Source organism: Passer domesticus, chromosome 7 (genome assembly GCF_036417665.1).
Source record: "Passer domesticus isolate bPasDom1 chromosome 7, bPasDom1.hap1, whole genome shotgun sequence".
Lineage (NCBI taxonomy): Eukaryota > Metazoa > Chordata > Aves > Passeriformes > Passeridae > Passer > Passer domesticus.
In genome coordinates, this window is record NC_087480.1 from 35,103,105 (window position 1) to 35,119,982 (window position 16,878).

At 40.5% G+C, this 16,878-nt stretch overlaps 1 protein-coding gene across 8 annotated transcripts in view; it reads right to left on the reverse strand.

The window, feature by feature from the left end:
- The window catches only part of CEP350 (centrosomal protein 350), a 73,366-nt gene that overhangs the window by 26,146 nt on the left and 30,342 nt on the right, over window positions 1-16,878 (reverse strand). For 5 of the 8 annotated variants that reach the window (XR_010366048.1, XM_064427647.1, XM_064427645.1 and 2 more), the window contains exons 16-29: window positions 16,309-16,529; window positions 16,042-16,205; window positions 15,245-15,355; window positions 14,872-15,003; window positions 13,272-13,396; window positions 12,778-12,897; window positions 12,166-12,332; window positions 11,489-11,685; window positions 10,773-10,957; window positions 9,770-9,857; window positions 9,397-9,543; window positions 8,467-8,624; window positions 4,792-4,914; window positions 1,060-1,259 (exon numbers count right to left, since the gene is read on the reverse strand). Coding sequence is in view for 7 of the 8 variants with exons in the window: in XM_064427647.1 (XP_064283717.1) it covers window positions 1,060-1,259; window positions 4,792-4,914; window positions 8,467-8,624; window positions 9,397-9,543; window positions 9,770-9,857; window positions 10,773-10,957; window positions 11,489-11,685; window positions 12,166-12,332; window positions 12,778-12,897; window positions 13,272-13,396; window positions 14,872-15,003; window positions 15,245-15,355; window positions 16,042-16,205; window positions 16,309-16,529 (2,138 nt within the window). In the remaining variant the exon portion in view is untranslated. The remainder of the gene's footprint in view (window positions 1-1,059; window positions 1,260-4,791; window positions 4,915-8,466; window positions 8,625-9,396; window positions 9,544-9,769; window positions 9,858-10,772; window positions 10,958-11,488; window positions 11,686-12,165; window positions 12,333-12,777; window positions 12,898-13,271; window positions 13,397-14,871; window positions 15,004-15,244; window positions 15,356-16,041; window positions 16,206-16,308; window positions 16,530-16,878) is intronic. The other 3 variants (XM_064427648.1, XM_064427649.1, XM_064427652.1) reach the window with 3 other exon arrangements.

Sequence of the window (16,878 nt, forward strand, 5' to 3'; positions counted from 1 at the left end):
TGTTTTTAGAACAATCCCTGAAATCACTTTCTCTCACTGCAATTCAGTTCCCTGTGCTTCAGCATGATCCACTTAGACAGAACTGTGAAGTTGTAGCTTCCAACATCTGGGAATTCAATTTTCCCTCACAACAGCATCATTTATATTTCTATTAATTACATCCTAGCATACTTTACCTCAGCTACACATTTCAAACAGATGGCATTAACAACAGAGGGAAGAAAATAATTATTTCAATTTTTGAAAACTTAGACAATGGTAAAGCAGCCCCTGACAGGAGCCATCCTCACCAATACTAGCACTAAAGCTAACAAGCAGAGACACTTTGCTCACCACTGGGGAAAATGATTTTAACAGAGTAAGTTCATAAGACTACCAGCAAAAGAGCATGTGTGAGAAATTCAGGACTCCTGGACAATTAACTAATATGATTAAGTAGGAGCTGTTTATTGTTTACATTATGCATTTATTTGTACATTCTAACTCTACTGCCCAGACTGATCACAAATTTCTTATTGGTGCCTTTGCTTGTTGACATGTTGTGCATGCACTTCTCAAAATATGTGATTGGTTACAGTCCATGTGCTTTGCTGCCCCCCATTATTGAGTTCTCGTGGTTTTGGAATTTGGCTTCTCAGCTTCTTCTTTCTTATTTTAGCACAGTTTACGCCCTAGTAACCTTGATGAATTCCAGAGGGCCCTGAGAAAATCCTGGTAAGAACAGTAATAAGTGAAAATGGCTCATGCACCTTGTAGTCCAAGTTGTTCAATACATTGCTATAATCATGCCATACTGTAATATTTTTACTTTCAAAGACAGAAATACAGTTTAAAAATTGTATATAGAAGTGACTGATGGGCTTGTGCTGCACTGTTCACTTGGGAGGATACATAGCAAAGGAGAAACACACATTTAACTATGGTGTAAAACAGGCAACAGAGCGCAGAACTTGAGATTCCAAGAGAGTCCAGAAAGCAACCAAAATATCAGAAAAGGAAATGAACCTATGCAATCCTTCTCTCTTACCACATGTGTCACTTCTCCCCAGTCCCCATTACCTTTGGGCTCAGCTCTCTGATCCCCCAGCTCTTTCTTGGCCATCTTGGTTTTGAGCAGCTCTTTGTCCCAGGCAGCCAGAGCCTGCTTTTCCATCCTCCGTATTTCGGCCTCCTCGGCGTCCAGGCGCCGTTTCCACTCCAGCAGCTCCTCCGCGTGCTGCCGGCGCTGCATCAGCTTCTGCTCCCGCTTGGTCAGGAACCTGGCAGGCAGAGCACACACAATGCCACAGCAGCCAGCCACGCCGAGCTCCCAGCACCCATGCTCCACTGCCACCATTCCCAGAACTGCAGTTGTTCAGTTTGTTTTCTAGGATAATAGCCACAATAGCTGCTATCTCCCAGATTTCTGATGTGCTGCTGCAAAATCCCCACAAGTAGACAAGGCTTCTTTTCTCTGCAGGAAATAATACACCAAAGTCTACACTATACTGTAAAGAGGCTGTTTATATTTAAAAAATCTTCAAAATCATCAAGATCATATGCACTATACTAAACAGAAAAAAGTTCCCAATTTCAGGACATGAAATGTACCTGTGGTATTAAACTGGAACCTTCTAGAAAGCCGTGACTGTTTGAAAAATCAACTTTCCTTTTTTGCTAATCCCAATGATGCAGAAATTGTAACCTCAGTTGCCCCATGGTTTTTTTCCAAATACATTATTATAAGAGAAGATGATTCTATATTAATAGTCCTCCTGGAACTTTAATCCTTCTTCCTTTAAGCATCATCTCTATGGACGGGTACACTTGGAATGTTAATTGTGAGCTGACAGCATCAAGAGAATAACCATGCCAGACTGTTTCTTCCCAGCTACTAACATATCTGGCTGGTAGTTTAAGAAGAAATAAAAATTAAAGCTCATGCTGAAAATTCGTAGATATTCTCCTTCTGACAAAGAGCTCTTAAGTGATCCATGAAACCTTAGAATTGACAAAACTCTCACAGGATTTGGTAGGTATGAATAGGTTTGTGTGCACACACTTGTTCTCTCTGCCAGCTCCTGTCTCATTTCTGAGCACTGAAGTAACCATAGCACTTAACCCTTCAGACAGTAAATTGGGAGCAAATTCAACATCAACTGCACACACTTCCTCTGGCATGCCAAGTCTAGAGAAGAGTGTCTATCAATCTATTAATCTCCTATACTGAAAGCTTTAAGATGTCACAGAATCACTCTGTAGGAAGTCCATAGTTTGCCATTGGTACAGAAGTTGTGGTGCTGTAGAAGGCAGACTTCAAAGACTTGTGATACTTTGTTTTTGCAAATGTCCTTATAACTTTCAAGCCATCTCAAGCACTTAGCATCAAAGTTTTTAAGCTGCAAAGCAGATAATAATCTCATTTGTGCGTTTTAATCTCTCATGTTTCAAAAAACCCTTTTATTTACAGAGTCTGCAATAGCCAAGACTAATGTGCATGTCTTGCCTGCTAAGGGACATTTCTCATTTGTTCACTTAGTGTTTGTTCTGTTCCCTGGAAAAGTGAGCTGGCAGTTGATCAGAAAGGTTGAGATTCAGATAAATCCTTCTCTAAGACAGATTCAGACAAAGGGAGCAAGTTATGACATGAAAAGTTTCAGAAGCCAGTTAGAGATGCTCACAGTCTTCTTTCTGATGGTCAAAGCAAGAGGAGGAGAAAAACAGAAGCACCCCAGAATCTCTGAACATCTGCCACCTTCAAGCTGCCAGATTCCATGATTTTCTGCATAATTTTATCAATTCCTATGGACAAACATCAAACATCATCTACACTTGTGCAAAACTGACAGCTGGTGTCATTAACAGAGCAAACTACCAACAGCAATTGCATTACAAATGTGACAGGGACAGTCATGATAATGCTCTGTCTTTCACCAGCACTATCAGATCTATCCACTCTTACTCTCACACACACATCAGTTCCAATTAGTCCAGCATATCATGCATGTGGAACTTGTTTTAGAGGTCATTATTACAATGACCTCAATGCAAAAAGCAACTGTTTCTTCTTTCTTCACCTACTGTTTGATTTCATCAGGAAGTTTTGCAGTTTACTGGGTCCTGAGAGAGGCAGGTCAAGTTGAAATAAAATGCAGAGAAAGGCTGAAATAAATGAATTCAAAGAGCAGGAATCCTTAAAAGCAGATGTCAAATGAATTAACCCAGAAAACCATAAACAGGAGAAGAATTAATGAAATTGCCATGAAAATAATTATCACAGAAGAACTACTTAATAAGAAAGATAAGTCAACAGAAGTGATAGAAGAGAAAGATTTCAACAAAAAAACCCACAAGAAGAGGAGGATCAAAGCAGCATGGCCAAAGATGCAGACCCTTTCATAACCCTGGGGTTTTAAAGGCCAGAGCCACAAAACAGCAGATGCATTGCCTTAATATTTACTGCAGTCTAGAGGGTTCCAGTTGCAACACCAAGCGTACACATTTATCCTCAAAAGCAGAAAAAAAATTGCAAAAGCACATCTGGCATCTATGCAGCTGGAAATGTGGGGGAGCAATGAGGAAGCAGCAGCACTCAGATTACAGCAGCATGACTTCAAAGTATATTTCTCTCCTGCTAACAACACACATTTTATCCATGCATTTCAAATATTAGTATTAACCCGCTGCTTTAAACCGTATTTGCACATTTTAAGGTATGTTGACTATGAGCCCAAACAATGAGGTTTCAGCAGCTATTCTGAAGTAGCAACCAGACAGGGGAAGCAAAGTGAACTGTCTGTTTGCCCCACAGAACATAGTAGGATTAAGAGATTAGAATCCTGGAATGGTTTGGGTTGGAAGGGACATTAAAGATCATCTAGTTTCACCCCTCTACCATAGGCAGGGACTCCTTTTGCTAGACCAGGTTGCTCAAAGTTCCAGCTGACCTGAACACTCCCAGGGATGGGACAGGTTGCTGTTCCAGTGCTTCACCAACCCCACAGCAAAGAACTGCTTCCTTATATTTAATCTAGATCTAGCCTCTCTCAGCCTAAAACCATTACCCCTTGCCCTACAGGCCCTGGTAAGTCTGTCTCCGTTTTTCTCATAACCTCACTGTATATGCTGAAAAGGCACAATAAGGTCTCCCTGGAGCCTTCTCCAGACTGAACAAGCCCAACTTTCTCAGCCTTTCTTCATAGGGAAGGTGTTCCCTCTCTTTCATTTTTCTGTGGCTTCCTCTGGACCTGCTCCTACAGGTTCATGTCCTTCTCACACTGGGGACCCCAGACTGCAGGTAGGGGGGTCTCACCAGAGTGGAGTAGAGGGGCAGAACCACCTCCCTTGACCTGCTGTTTTTCCATGCAGCCCAAAACAGAGTTGATTTTGTGGGCTGCAAGTGCACACTACAGAATCATACCCCATTTTTTGGTCCATCAGCATCTCCAAGTCCTACTCTGAAGAACTGCTCTCAATCCACTCACTCCCCAGGGTGAACTGATAGTGGAGATTGTCCTGACCCAGGAGCAGGGCCTTGCACTTGCCTCGTGGACCTTCATGAGGGTCACCCTGGCCCACCCCTCCAGCTTGTCCAGGTCCCTCTGGATGGCATTCCTTCTCTCCAGCAAATCACCTGCACTGCTCAGCCTGGTGCTGAGGGTGGAGTGATCCCCTGCCTATGCCATTGATAAAGATCTGCAAACAGTGAGGCAAGTGTCCACCATGTCCACTGCTGAAGAACCTCTGGACTTTCTAGGACTGAACAGAGCATGCTCTATCAAAGAGTCTATCACTGGAGAAATATACAATTACCTGACCAATTGGTTGTAGATATACAGCTGGAATTTGGGGTGGAGGTTGGGAAAACAGACACTGAGAGAGGCCCAGTGGTGAGACGTAAAGACAGAGAAGAAGTAGTGAACAGGAGAGCAGTGTCTACAAAATAAGGAGGAAGAGTTTAAAACTAAGATAGCAATTAAGGCAGAAAGAATGAGAAAAGGATAGCATCTGGCAAAGAACTTTCAAATTAATTGCATTTAACATTGTATAGTTAATACCCAACATCTGCAGTACAAAAACTATACACTGTTATGCAGAAGGTTATAGAACACACACTTGCAACACTTGGTTTTCTGTTAATGAAAGAAAAGCTACTTTCACATTGCTGTATTTTTCTTTAAATTTTGGAGAGTTTTATTACTTTGATGCAGATTTCCAGAGGCACCAGTTAACATACCTCAGCCTGACCCTTCTCATGCTATTCTCTCAAAAGAGTGTGTTATTGGTATTAAAGAGCATGCTGGTTTTGCAGTATCAACAGTTCCCTGGTCTGAAACTTTAAACACACTTTTTTCACCTGGCGAAACCTCAGTAAAATTATTTCTAAAGTAAGGTAAGCACCAGTGAAAAGAGCAAAGAAAAGTAGATTAAATAGTTCACTTTTAAAACATGGACAGTTCCAGATATACCTGCCATCACATTATAGCTGCTAATTGGGATTTTTTGCAATGAAGTACAGACTTGATCTCAGAATACTCATATATTTCATTGAAGTATTAACTGCAAAAAGATAACACCTATTGTATTAAAAAATCTACATAATTTACAGCTCTGCTTAAAATGGTATTTCTTAAAATTATTACAATTTTAAGCTAATTCCCAATGAATTATCAAATTTATAGAAAAATACCATGCTCCACTTAGCTCTATCAACTACAATGCAAGCTAAGAAGCACATTAAGGAAAAGCAAATGAAAATAAGCATTTAATTTGTTATTGCACAGATTATCATTAATGCTGCATATGCAAGGAAAGCCAGGGGAAAGTGGTTAATTCTCTTTGACAGAGCATGCTCCTGTTCACATGCAGGCTACACAGACTCATCAGTTAAAATGAAAAAGAATTATTCATTCATTCATTCATTCCCCTTTTAGCACAAGACAAATATTAAAGCTGCCTCCTAAGTAAGGAAGCCAAAGGATTTCCACCTTGCTGTGGAGTACAGCAAGTCCAGCACAGCAGGCTTTCCCAGTTCCTTTCTCTAATTCCTTTATATTTATCATCCAGCTTCTTCCCTTGAGCCATTTTCCACCCTGAATCAGGTTTTCCACCCTGATTCCCCTCAAATGGCAGCTTGCTGCCACTGCACCCCAAACCAAACATCTTACTGCTATTTTTATGTGCTTTACAAATGAAGGCATTAACAAAAAGATACCAAGTCAGCACTGTTTTTCAAACATTAAACACTGCTCACTACCTAGACACCTGCCAAAGGTGTGCAAAAACTGTATAATAAGAGGGAAATCAAGTTTTAGAGAGTCATTTATGCTTACATAAACTACTTCCTCCTTTTAACATATAAAACAATCCAAGACTTTTAAAATCATAAAACCAAAAACACATGACCACATAGATCACACACAATTTCCACTTGTTCTGCTTCAAGCAATTGTTCCATCTCAAATCTTGGTATCCAGCTTTTGAAAAGTATTCTCCAGGTGAGCAATATTTCCAACTACATAAAATAATAATCAAATCATGACTAAAATATCTTTAAAGGTAGAACATACTTTGTATCTGCTACTATCCCTTGTAATACATAAGTCTTTATACAATTTTAAGTGTGGCTTAGAAATGAATGTACCTTGAAAAAATAAATTTCAAGAACAATATTGACAAAGCCACTAGCTGATAAAAAGTAGCAAAGAAGTTTTGAATATACAAGTATATTTGTCATCTCTTTTAATACTAATACTGTATCTCAAACTTCCTAAGTTGCTGATTGTTTTTTATCACCATTTGAAATTTGTTGAATTTGTTTGTGGGGAAAAATAAGATAAATATCATCTTTTAACAAAAAAAAACAAGATCAGAAGAAAAACATTACTTTCTTGAAACCCTAGAAGTCAGCATGGCCTACAACACACATACTTTTCAAGTCTCTATCTTAAGTCATTTACCAGTCTCAAAAGATAGTCTGAGAATTTGCCACTATGATAATGGGGTGGTTTTCATTTCATACAGTTTGGAATGCCGTGAGTTTAGTTTTAGAAATATGACACCTCAGAAACTTTTAATTATCAGTGATTTTGGCTGTTCAGTTTAACAGATGCCACCAGAGGAGTCAGAATAAAACAGCAACCAAGTCAGGCTAGACAAAAAGGCCGTGAAACTACAACAGGTTTTGAGTTTTCCCCACTCACACCAAAGCCTTCCTTACTGCTGTTGGGTTTTATTTTCATCATAATCAAACACATGCATGGGTGGGAAATGTGCTTCTTAAATGACTGCAAGCGACAGGCTGCCAAGGAGCCAAGGACAGCTGGCCTTTACATGGCACTGCTTGCTTTGGCATGTTTTATCCAGCTGTGTTTGGAGTCTCAAGAGAAAACACATTCCAAAGATCACCCACATGGACTGAAGTGCAGTGACTGTCTTGGTTCCAAGCTCAAAAGAATTGTTTAAGCAAAGACTGTTTCTTGTGACAACTGGCAGAAGCCAGACTTTCAATGAATTAGCCTCAAATAAGAATTTAGGGCTTCAAACTAATGAGCACAAGTAGGTAAAGTGTTTGGGATGTTTCATGCACACAAAATGATTCCTACACCAAAAGGATGCAGAAATAATTTTTTGTCTAAAACAACTTCACAGGCAAAATCAGGAGATTCCTTTTAGTTTTTCAGACACAGGAACTGCACACAGATTTTGTTATTTCCTCTGGAGCCTAACAAACATTTTCAACATTCTTCCAACCTGTAAACTACATATATTCTCAATCACATACATATAATTTCCATTACTATTTAAAGAGTTCATCCTAGCTGATTTTAATACAATCAGAATTAAAATTCAGCAGCTGGATAATTAGATAGAAATCACATACCTGACAACCTCAGTGTCTTTCTGTGAGCCAGATCTGAAACTCAGTTACTAGTTTTTGCATAAGATAATTGCTGTTACAAGTTACATTTCAACTCAAAAATGTGCACTGCAATTCCAGAATCTCACTCCCTATATTTTTTCACTCTTTAAGGTTAAAGGGGAGATACAAAGTACAGGCACCATTTTGACCATTTGACCTCAGGTCTCATTGCAAGAGAAACTCTGACAGGATGTGCTGTGAAGCCACAACCTGTCCATATTCCTTGTACCTACAAACATCAACACTTCTTAAGCTGCTGTGCTTCTACCAACTCCATCAAGTACAAAGAATATTAAACCAAATCTTCTTCAATAAAACCTTGACCACATGGTCTGCCATAATGTTTGAATCATGCAGGAACTGTAGCCTTTAAATTATTATGAACAAGAATTAATATAGTTTTATTCATGCTTCCAATCAGTTGTTTTTCAGGCAATTCAGATCCAAGTGTGATATCAACACCACCAATATTTTTGATGGACATTTTTAGTGCAGATTTAGGCCAAACCAACTTGTCCCATTAAAACAGCAAACTTTTTTAAAAGTAAAAAAAAAGGTATAGTTACTTTTCATCCATTCTGCTGCGCATTTTTTTAAGTTTCTGCATAATGCTGCTGGTCTCACTGCTGGAGATGGAGATTGGGGAAGGGCTGCGTGTTTCTGCATCAGTTGGAAGAGGGCTGGAACCATTGCTCTGCTTGATCTCATCCTCACTGGGAAGCTCCTGCAGTTAAAGAGTTAAAATAAAAACGAAGTATTACAAGACTATTTCAAAATCCCTTTAAAATTGTGTTAATTTAGCTTGTAATCTCTAAATTATATGAAATACTGCTTCAGATAAGGCTGTCCACTTGCAGATTTATCTTCACAACCTCACTTTTATTTGACACACAGCTTTTAGCACACCCTTTCTCTCCATAATTTAAGTTTTCCCCTAACTTTATCCAGAACAAAAACAACAACAAAAAAACCAAACCAAAAAGCCCGCCAAAGCAACAAACCACCAGAATTCAGTTACCCAAACAGGAAATCAATCTTTTCTACAGTACTGTTGTTAAACTTGTGTCTTCTCAAAACTTTGTAAGGAGGCAAGTAGATGCAATAAACTTAGCATAATTACCCTAACACACACAGCAGGAAGTTCTGGGGTTAGTGCTTATATTTAGTACTTTGGGCACGTCGAATAATCAAACAAAAATCAAAGCCTGAGACATCTAAGCATCAAAAAACTCACATTCCCAAAGTCATTAGTTCACCTTGAGAATGAAAAACATCATCTACTGCAAGTTTAAAACATTTTGTAGCTTCTCCAAAGGCATTTCCTTAAATGATGCTCTAAAGAAATTAAACATAAATTGCTGAGATACAGGGGTGTGGTCACTTCAGGCAGACAAAACTTCCAAGTGAAAGGTCCAATCTAGTATCCTTCCATTCCTATAAACACTGAAGCTGCATGGTGAAGAGGGAAGACTCCAGTTTCTGTGCTGAACACTCACCAGCTTGTTTTCTCCTGCAGATTTCAGCTTTTCCTGCAGCTTCATCGTAGTGTGACGGATTCGCTCGATCTCCGCCTGCTGTTTAAGGATGAGCTGCCTCTCCTTCCGAGCAGCCTTGTTTGCCTCCTGGAGACGTTTGATTTCTGCCTTTTAGGTGTAAAAGAGTCAGCATGAGAACATTTCAGAGTCTCAATCATGAGATCACAGATAGAGAAGGACCCTTGAGAACAACGTGCTGAATATGACTGAAATGCAAATTAAAACTTACAGGTAAGAAATACTGCTGGTTCTCCATTCCTATATTTACAGTGTCTGAAACTTTTAGTGGGTACCCACAGCTTTCAACAGGACTTTTCTTGAGGGCATTCCTTACCTTTTCCTGCTGTAATCTCAGCAGCAGACCACGCTGCCTCTTTCGAATAGGAGGCATCTTATCATCCTCTCCCTTGTCTCGCAAATGCCTGCAAATAGATTGAAAGAAAGAAGTATAACTAAAGTACCGAAATTACTTCATAACAATAAATAATAATAAAGTAATATTAAAAAAGTGCACGACAGGCCTTTTACTCTTTAAAGTGAAAAAAAAAAGTTTATTTTTCATATTCTGCACACGAGTATATACCTCAATCCCTGGCATGTTCTGTGGTGGAATATTTTGCATAGTTTGGTCAGACAGGCACAAGTAAAAAGGCCAGTGCAAGTAATAGGAGATCACACAAGAATGGACAGAAGCTCTGCAGAGGTAGCACACTCACCACTTGAGAAACATACAAGAAAGGGCACTTGGCTCACTACCTAATGCTCCTTTGTCAAATCCATAATAACAAGACATTGTAAGAAAATGTCTGCTGAACAATGGTACTCTCGTGCAGAGAAAATTACTGATTAAATCTGGCCACTGCTGTTTACTAGTATGAGTGGGTACTTCCAGTGGATTTCAGGACAAAGCATTATCTTAGATTGGAAACAAATCACTAAGCACAACATGTATCAAGATTCACCAAATGTGGCCTGAGTCAACTAAAATGACTTCAGATACACATCAAGCAAAGAAAGGTCAAACTGTTTGACAGTTCTGTATCTTCCTGAATTAAGATGTGCACAGGAATGGTTGGCAACTACCTTCTCCAACTGACAACAAACATCTACTCTTCTACTCTTTCAGTGAAATTCTCAATCAAACCCCATTCAATGTAAATATCAAAGCACATTTATAAACTGGGTCCTGTTCCCACTAACAACTGTACAGAATACTGATGTCAGAAGATGAGTTCAACCATTAATACTTAGTAAGGGAGCTGCAAGGTGGAAACAAAACCTTGAAAAGTAGAAGGAAATGGTCAGTCAGCAGTTATGTATCTGAAGAGCTGCCTTACTTCTTCTGGTGTTCCAGCCATGCCAGCTCAGCCTTGGTCTTCTCTTTGAGAGCCTTCTCCCGGAGCCGGAGGAGTGAGGACTGATGAGCTGCTCGCATTTCCTCCTCCTTCATGTACTGCCTTACCATCTCCATGGTAAACTTAGAGAAACTGTCTTGCCCCCCTGAGAACGGCATGCTTAGCTCCTGGAAGGAAAGACAAAGTTGGCACAAACCCACAGAAATGCCATGGCTTTTTTTCAATTACAAAGTGCATGTCTGTGTGTGTATATACACAGATACACAAAAATAGATGCAGGAAGGAAAGCTGTTTTTTCTTTGAGCTTTGTGCAGACCAGCTATTTTTGCCCTGTGTGACAGTTTTGGGAGGTCCCCACTTTGGCCAGAGGGATGAAGCATCTTCTTGTATTTCCTTGCTCTGTGTTAGTATAGTTGGAGGACTTAATCCACTTCTAAAACCTACCTCAAAAAGTCACTCCTCCTAAGCCACAAGGTAGAGGCCTGGATGGATTGTTTCTTAAGTCACCACACTTGAACAACAGTGACATACAGCATGATTCACACATCTCTCTGCTTTGAGATGCTCAGAGAACCACAGGGAGGAAAAGAATCCTCAACCCTGCAAACACAGCTAAGAACAGCTCACTTGAAGCTTATCAGCTTAACCATGTCAGCTCAGTTCATTTAATTTAACTTAAATATGGTTGCCTCATCTACCTTGATAGATGACAGAGCTGTTTTGTCTGGGGACACTTCCTCATCAGAATCATCACGACTGCCCCTCTTCTTCTCCAGATTATTTCTGCGATGACTCTCAGAGGGCAGCAAAGACCGAAAAGATTTTTCTTCAATCTCATCCTCTGTCATGGACTCATCAAATTTCAGGGAATACTCTGTTGCAACAGAAGCGGAATCTGAGGGAGAAATCAGGGAAGCTGCTTTCCACTTGCACCATGAATGCAATTTTAGTCTGTCTCATCCCACTAATGTTAGGGGGGGGCAGAAAGACAGGGAGGTAACTAATGTAGAAAAATGGGTGTTCAGGAAAGAGTGATTTTGAGTTAGAAAACATCTATTATCCAGCTTTGAGAGACCTAACAGATTTGTGCACACAGGTATAAACACATCTGGAGTTGCTGAAACATTTGGTGCTGTGCCTACAGACTCAGCATGTGAGCATGTGGCTAAGCTAACACAGCAGAATCTCAAAGGCTCCCCTCTCACTGTGCCAATCTGTGTTACCTCTTAAGAGACTACAATTCACTTGGGGCTCAGCTTTCTTCACACAATTTCCCTCATTTATTTCAGAAATTCATTCTGAAACAGCACCACCCTCCCTCCCTCCCTCCCCCTCCCCACCTTCAGACCCATCACACACCAGCAGCAGAGCCAACCTTTTTCATCTGGCAGGGACAAAACACTGTCACTGGGCAGGGAATCATCTGCAGCAGTCTGAGCCTGCTCTTCAATACTGCTGGCTGTCTTCTCATGACGAGAAGGTTTTTTCTCATTCTCCTTAGAAGACGGAACTGAAGGGCTCTCCTGGCGGCTGCTGGTACTACTGTGTCATCCAGAGATTATGTTTTTAAAAATACTTTGCACATTTCAAAATACTTATGTTACATTACTACTGTACACACCATGATTAACATCACGACAATAAACAACATGCAGAGGGTTTGGTTTTAGTTTCAAAATGCAGTTTGGCTACTTTAAAATTCCAAGTTTCACCAAATTACTGATTGTTGGTTTAATTCTAGTTTAAAATCCATGTGGTCTGAAGGTATGCACATCCTTTACCTGCCAGTGAGCAGTGATGATAAACAAATGCAAACACATTTTCTTTCAGATTTTAGAAGAATGACTAAGTTAGAAATTCTGTTTTAGAAGTTAGGAGAACTACAGAGGACAACATTCTTCCAGTTCAAGATCAGAGAAGGGCTGTGAGAAACTTCATGGGACCTAACTACATCAGGTAAGTGAACAGAACACAAAAAGCTTCTTACCTCTGATCATGAACCTTTGATCTCGAGGACTCAGAGTAACTATCAAACATTGGTGAGTACATCTGTTTTGAGTCACCTGTCTCCTCTTTACCTTGTGATATGGCACCAGACTCACATTTCCTGGAAATAAGAAGCATTTAGGGCAAATCTGCATTGTCTTAAGCATAGGATTAATACAGTTTTCATGAGGTTTCATCAGTTTACTAGAAGCAGTAACAGCTAAAATTAATGCTAAAAGATTTCTTAAAGCTTAAACTGGGTTAAATCATCCCACAAAAGATTTAGATCAACTTTTCCTACCACTTTATGTAGAATTTCACAGAACCAATTAATGTCACCTTTGGTGTATGCTATTAGGGGCATAAAGATGGAATCCAAGTTCATCTTAAATGCTCACTCATTATGACATCTTAACATTTTCTGCAAGAACAGGTGAAGCAAAACCTAACAAATCTTACTTCCCCACTCCCAAGATGTGAAACATTCAGGCAAACCTGTTTGTATCAGCTCGGGCCCTGAGCTGCTTCATGAACTCTGAGTGGTGCTGCCGCTGGTGGTCAGGCAAGGCGGAGCCTGGAGCAGCTGGGGCACTGACAGTGTCCCGTGCCAACCCCGTCACCTGAGTACAGCAAAAACATGGGAACACAGTGAGCTTATCAGCACCAAACTGCTTCTGGAAGAGAGAATAATCATTCTGGCAGGCAATTTAGTGATTTGTAACACTGTGTGAGACGTGGGGTTACAATGGTTGGTAACAATACAGGTCACTTCTGGTGGTAAAGGTGCATACTGCTCTGTGAATATATATTCCTCCATACTCCATTCCTTTACACATAATAAATTACAGTGTACATTCAAAAATATTCCCAGCACATTGGTGACAGATGTCTCCACTGCTGCATTCCAGTTAAAACAAATGGCTGCTCAACTGAGTACCTGGAGTCACTTGTGAACAGAGATGGAAAAGCTACTCTGCTGACCCAGCATCAGTGACCAGGTCATCCCCATCAGCCTCTCCACCAGCACCTCTTATGCTCAGACTTCAAACCCCAATCAAAACCTGAAGAGGTTAAAACCCTACACCAAATAAAAGCTGTCTTTCCTGTTTCTTCTCAATTGTTTCTTAAGTGGTTTCCACCCACTTCAGCTCTGTAAACTACAAATGTTTCCTTGTCTTTATCCAAGACTTCACTATCTACTGTCAATGACCAATACACTGCATCTGTTTGAGGTGTCTGAGCTTTTGTGCTCCTTTAACCCAATCCTGTCTACTCAAAAATTATTTCAATTATTTGGCAGAGCCCAGAACAAGTACATCAGTTTTATTCTACAATTCCATTACTCATCATAAAACCAGCCTTGGCGAGCACCAACATGTGCACAAGCTGTGAAGAAACAGTTCTGCTCACACTCATCAGCCTTTTGCACTCCATCCCATAATACTGACCCACAGTCACAGTGGTTTCTAAACTGTGATGGACTAAGAGCATTTCTTGGTTACTGTGTTCCTTATCCATGTTTGAAGCGGCTGCTACATACTGGAAACAAGAAGTATAAAAACTCATAAACCGATATAAAAACCTGAAAACTAATAAACATTCTGTATAGCAGAAGAAAAACAAAGAGATTCAATATGAGGAAACTTCAAACTCTGTACCAAGTCAAGAGCTTTGCTGAAGGTTCTCCCTTCTCCTTTTTTTAAATTTTATTTGTTGTTGTTCTACCTTCAGCAGTAAGCAAAATTGCAATTCTTTGCTTTTCTAATTTGATTTGCACATGAAACAGCTATAGGATCAATTCTTGATGGAAAGCAACTCTTACAAACTGAAGATGCTATGCTCACTGTCATCAATCTGTCCTGGAAGAACAAACTTCTTAACAGTTCATTAACTGGAAGATCTTAAGAACATGGAACAGGGATTTAAGGCTGCTGATTTGACTTCTAAGTAATGATGCCAGAGCAGCTCCTTTGAAGTGCTATCATTTGTCATGTTATGAAAGTGAAGAAGTTGTACCAAGAATGACACCAAACAGAAAAAGGCAAAAAAGTATTCACAGTGGTAAAATAGCTTTTTTCTCTCCCTGTGGCCTCACCTCACGGAGCTGGTGAGTTGCATCTGTAGAGAGCAGTGCAGGTTCTGCCTGTTTGGCTGCAGCCTTGCATGGGGGCTCCTGCCCAGCCTCCTGCCGGGACTGCACCAGCTGCTGCAGAGACTCTGCATGGACCTAGGCAGAAAACACAGACAGTTCAGTTCTTCAAAATGGCCTGGCTATAGTAACTATAGATTTATTTCTCAAAATCTGGCAGAAAAAAAGTTTGAAACAGGCCCGAGAGTTTCTTTTAGCTATTAAATCCTTTTGGCACTTCCATAGGTTCACAGGTTCAAATTAAGAATACCTGTAGGCATGGATTTACTTACAACATTCTGCCTCTTACACACTCAGTATTTTTGAAGGGCAGCCTTACCTGAGCTGCCTTCTGCCTTGCCTCTTCTAGTTGTCTCTGACATTCTAGAGCTTCTTGTTCAGCCTTGATTTTCCAAAGAGCCAAGTCCCGCTCATGGCGCTGCTGCTGTGCCTACAGATCAGGAAAACAAGTTTTAACCATGCAAGTTAAATGTAAAGATGTGATTTGCTTCAGCCACTGGTTTCAACTACCTTCTTAAAGATCTGGATCTACTGTGCTGGGGGTGTCTCTTCTGCTGAAACAGAGTTTTTAACCCACTGACCCTCTTTCTTTTTGAGGCAATGCACATTCTCCATACTCTTCCATCACAGTGCAGAAAGGAGTTTAGGAGATCAATTAATTCAACAAACTAGAATAAACAATCTTGTCAACATAAGGAAACTTCAGCTAAAAATATTGTGTTTGTGGAATAAAACAAATCATCCAGCCCAAACAACTACACTGCATGGCACTGGAACTCAACATCAATAAAAGTAAACAATCATGCTTTTATCTGAGGAACACAACCAAAACAAGGAATACAACCAAAACAGTGATTCCAGCTAAGAGTATATTAACAACACATATTCCAGAGTAGCTGCTTCCTTAAAATAAGGAAGTAGCTATTCCTGTCACCTTAAAATAAGAAAGATAACAGACATTCATCCTAAAAAATGGCCATTATCAGAGATGCCCTATCATGCCATTACGATTTCTCTGCACTGCTAACAAAAACTTAACTTGCCCTAACTTGACTAATTTTTTTGCAAACAACAGAAGAAAAAACCCAGAAAGGTTAAGACGTATTTCCCCATTACCTTGAGAATCTGAGCCAAAGAAACACTCTCCTGCTGGGCAAGGGAAATGCCTCGTACCCGCTCCAGGTCCGAGAGCTGCCGCACGGACTCCTCGAGAGCGCTCAGGTAGCTCAGCTCTGCTGACAGCCGGTGCTGCAGCCCCGCGGGGGAGAAGCGCATGCACCCTGCAGGGCAACAAACACTGCTCACCCTCACTGCCCCACACCAGTAACTCAAGGAAAAATGCTGTACTGCTCTGGCACCAGCATGGTTTTTACAAACGCTCACCGCTCACTGAGGCTGCTCCTGCTGCAGACCTGCTGCTTCCCAGGCCCGTGTCAGGGAAGGCCACGTTTGCCTTCAGCCCTGGGGCTGGACCTCCAGAAAAGCCAGCAGGTGACTTGACTCTTTCTGCTGTATTGCCTACAGAATCCAACTGCAACACTTTCTGTGAGCCAGAAGATGGGGAAGAAGTTGGTGTCTTCTGGGGTCTTCCTTTGTCTGAGAAACTGACAGTGAAACAAAAACCAAAAGGAGTCAATAATTCTCCTAGTCCAGCCATTTGATAAAATGAAGGAATAGCCTTGTTCTTCCATTCCTACACACAAATAGATCCATGCAAAGGGAACATTCTGTTCAGTTTGCACAGACCCAGTCTATCTTCAGGAAATGGCCTCACAAGATGAGTTTTGTCCCTAAATCCCAGTTCAGAGTTAAATTTCTAGAGCACTCTATTTTTCCCCAGTTATTAAGCCTAGTTAGCACATACACAAACACATTAATTTAAAAAAAAAAAACTAACAGAGTATCTTCATGTTCTACATGACCAGACAAGCAGCTTCAGTGCCTCCTGTTAGG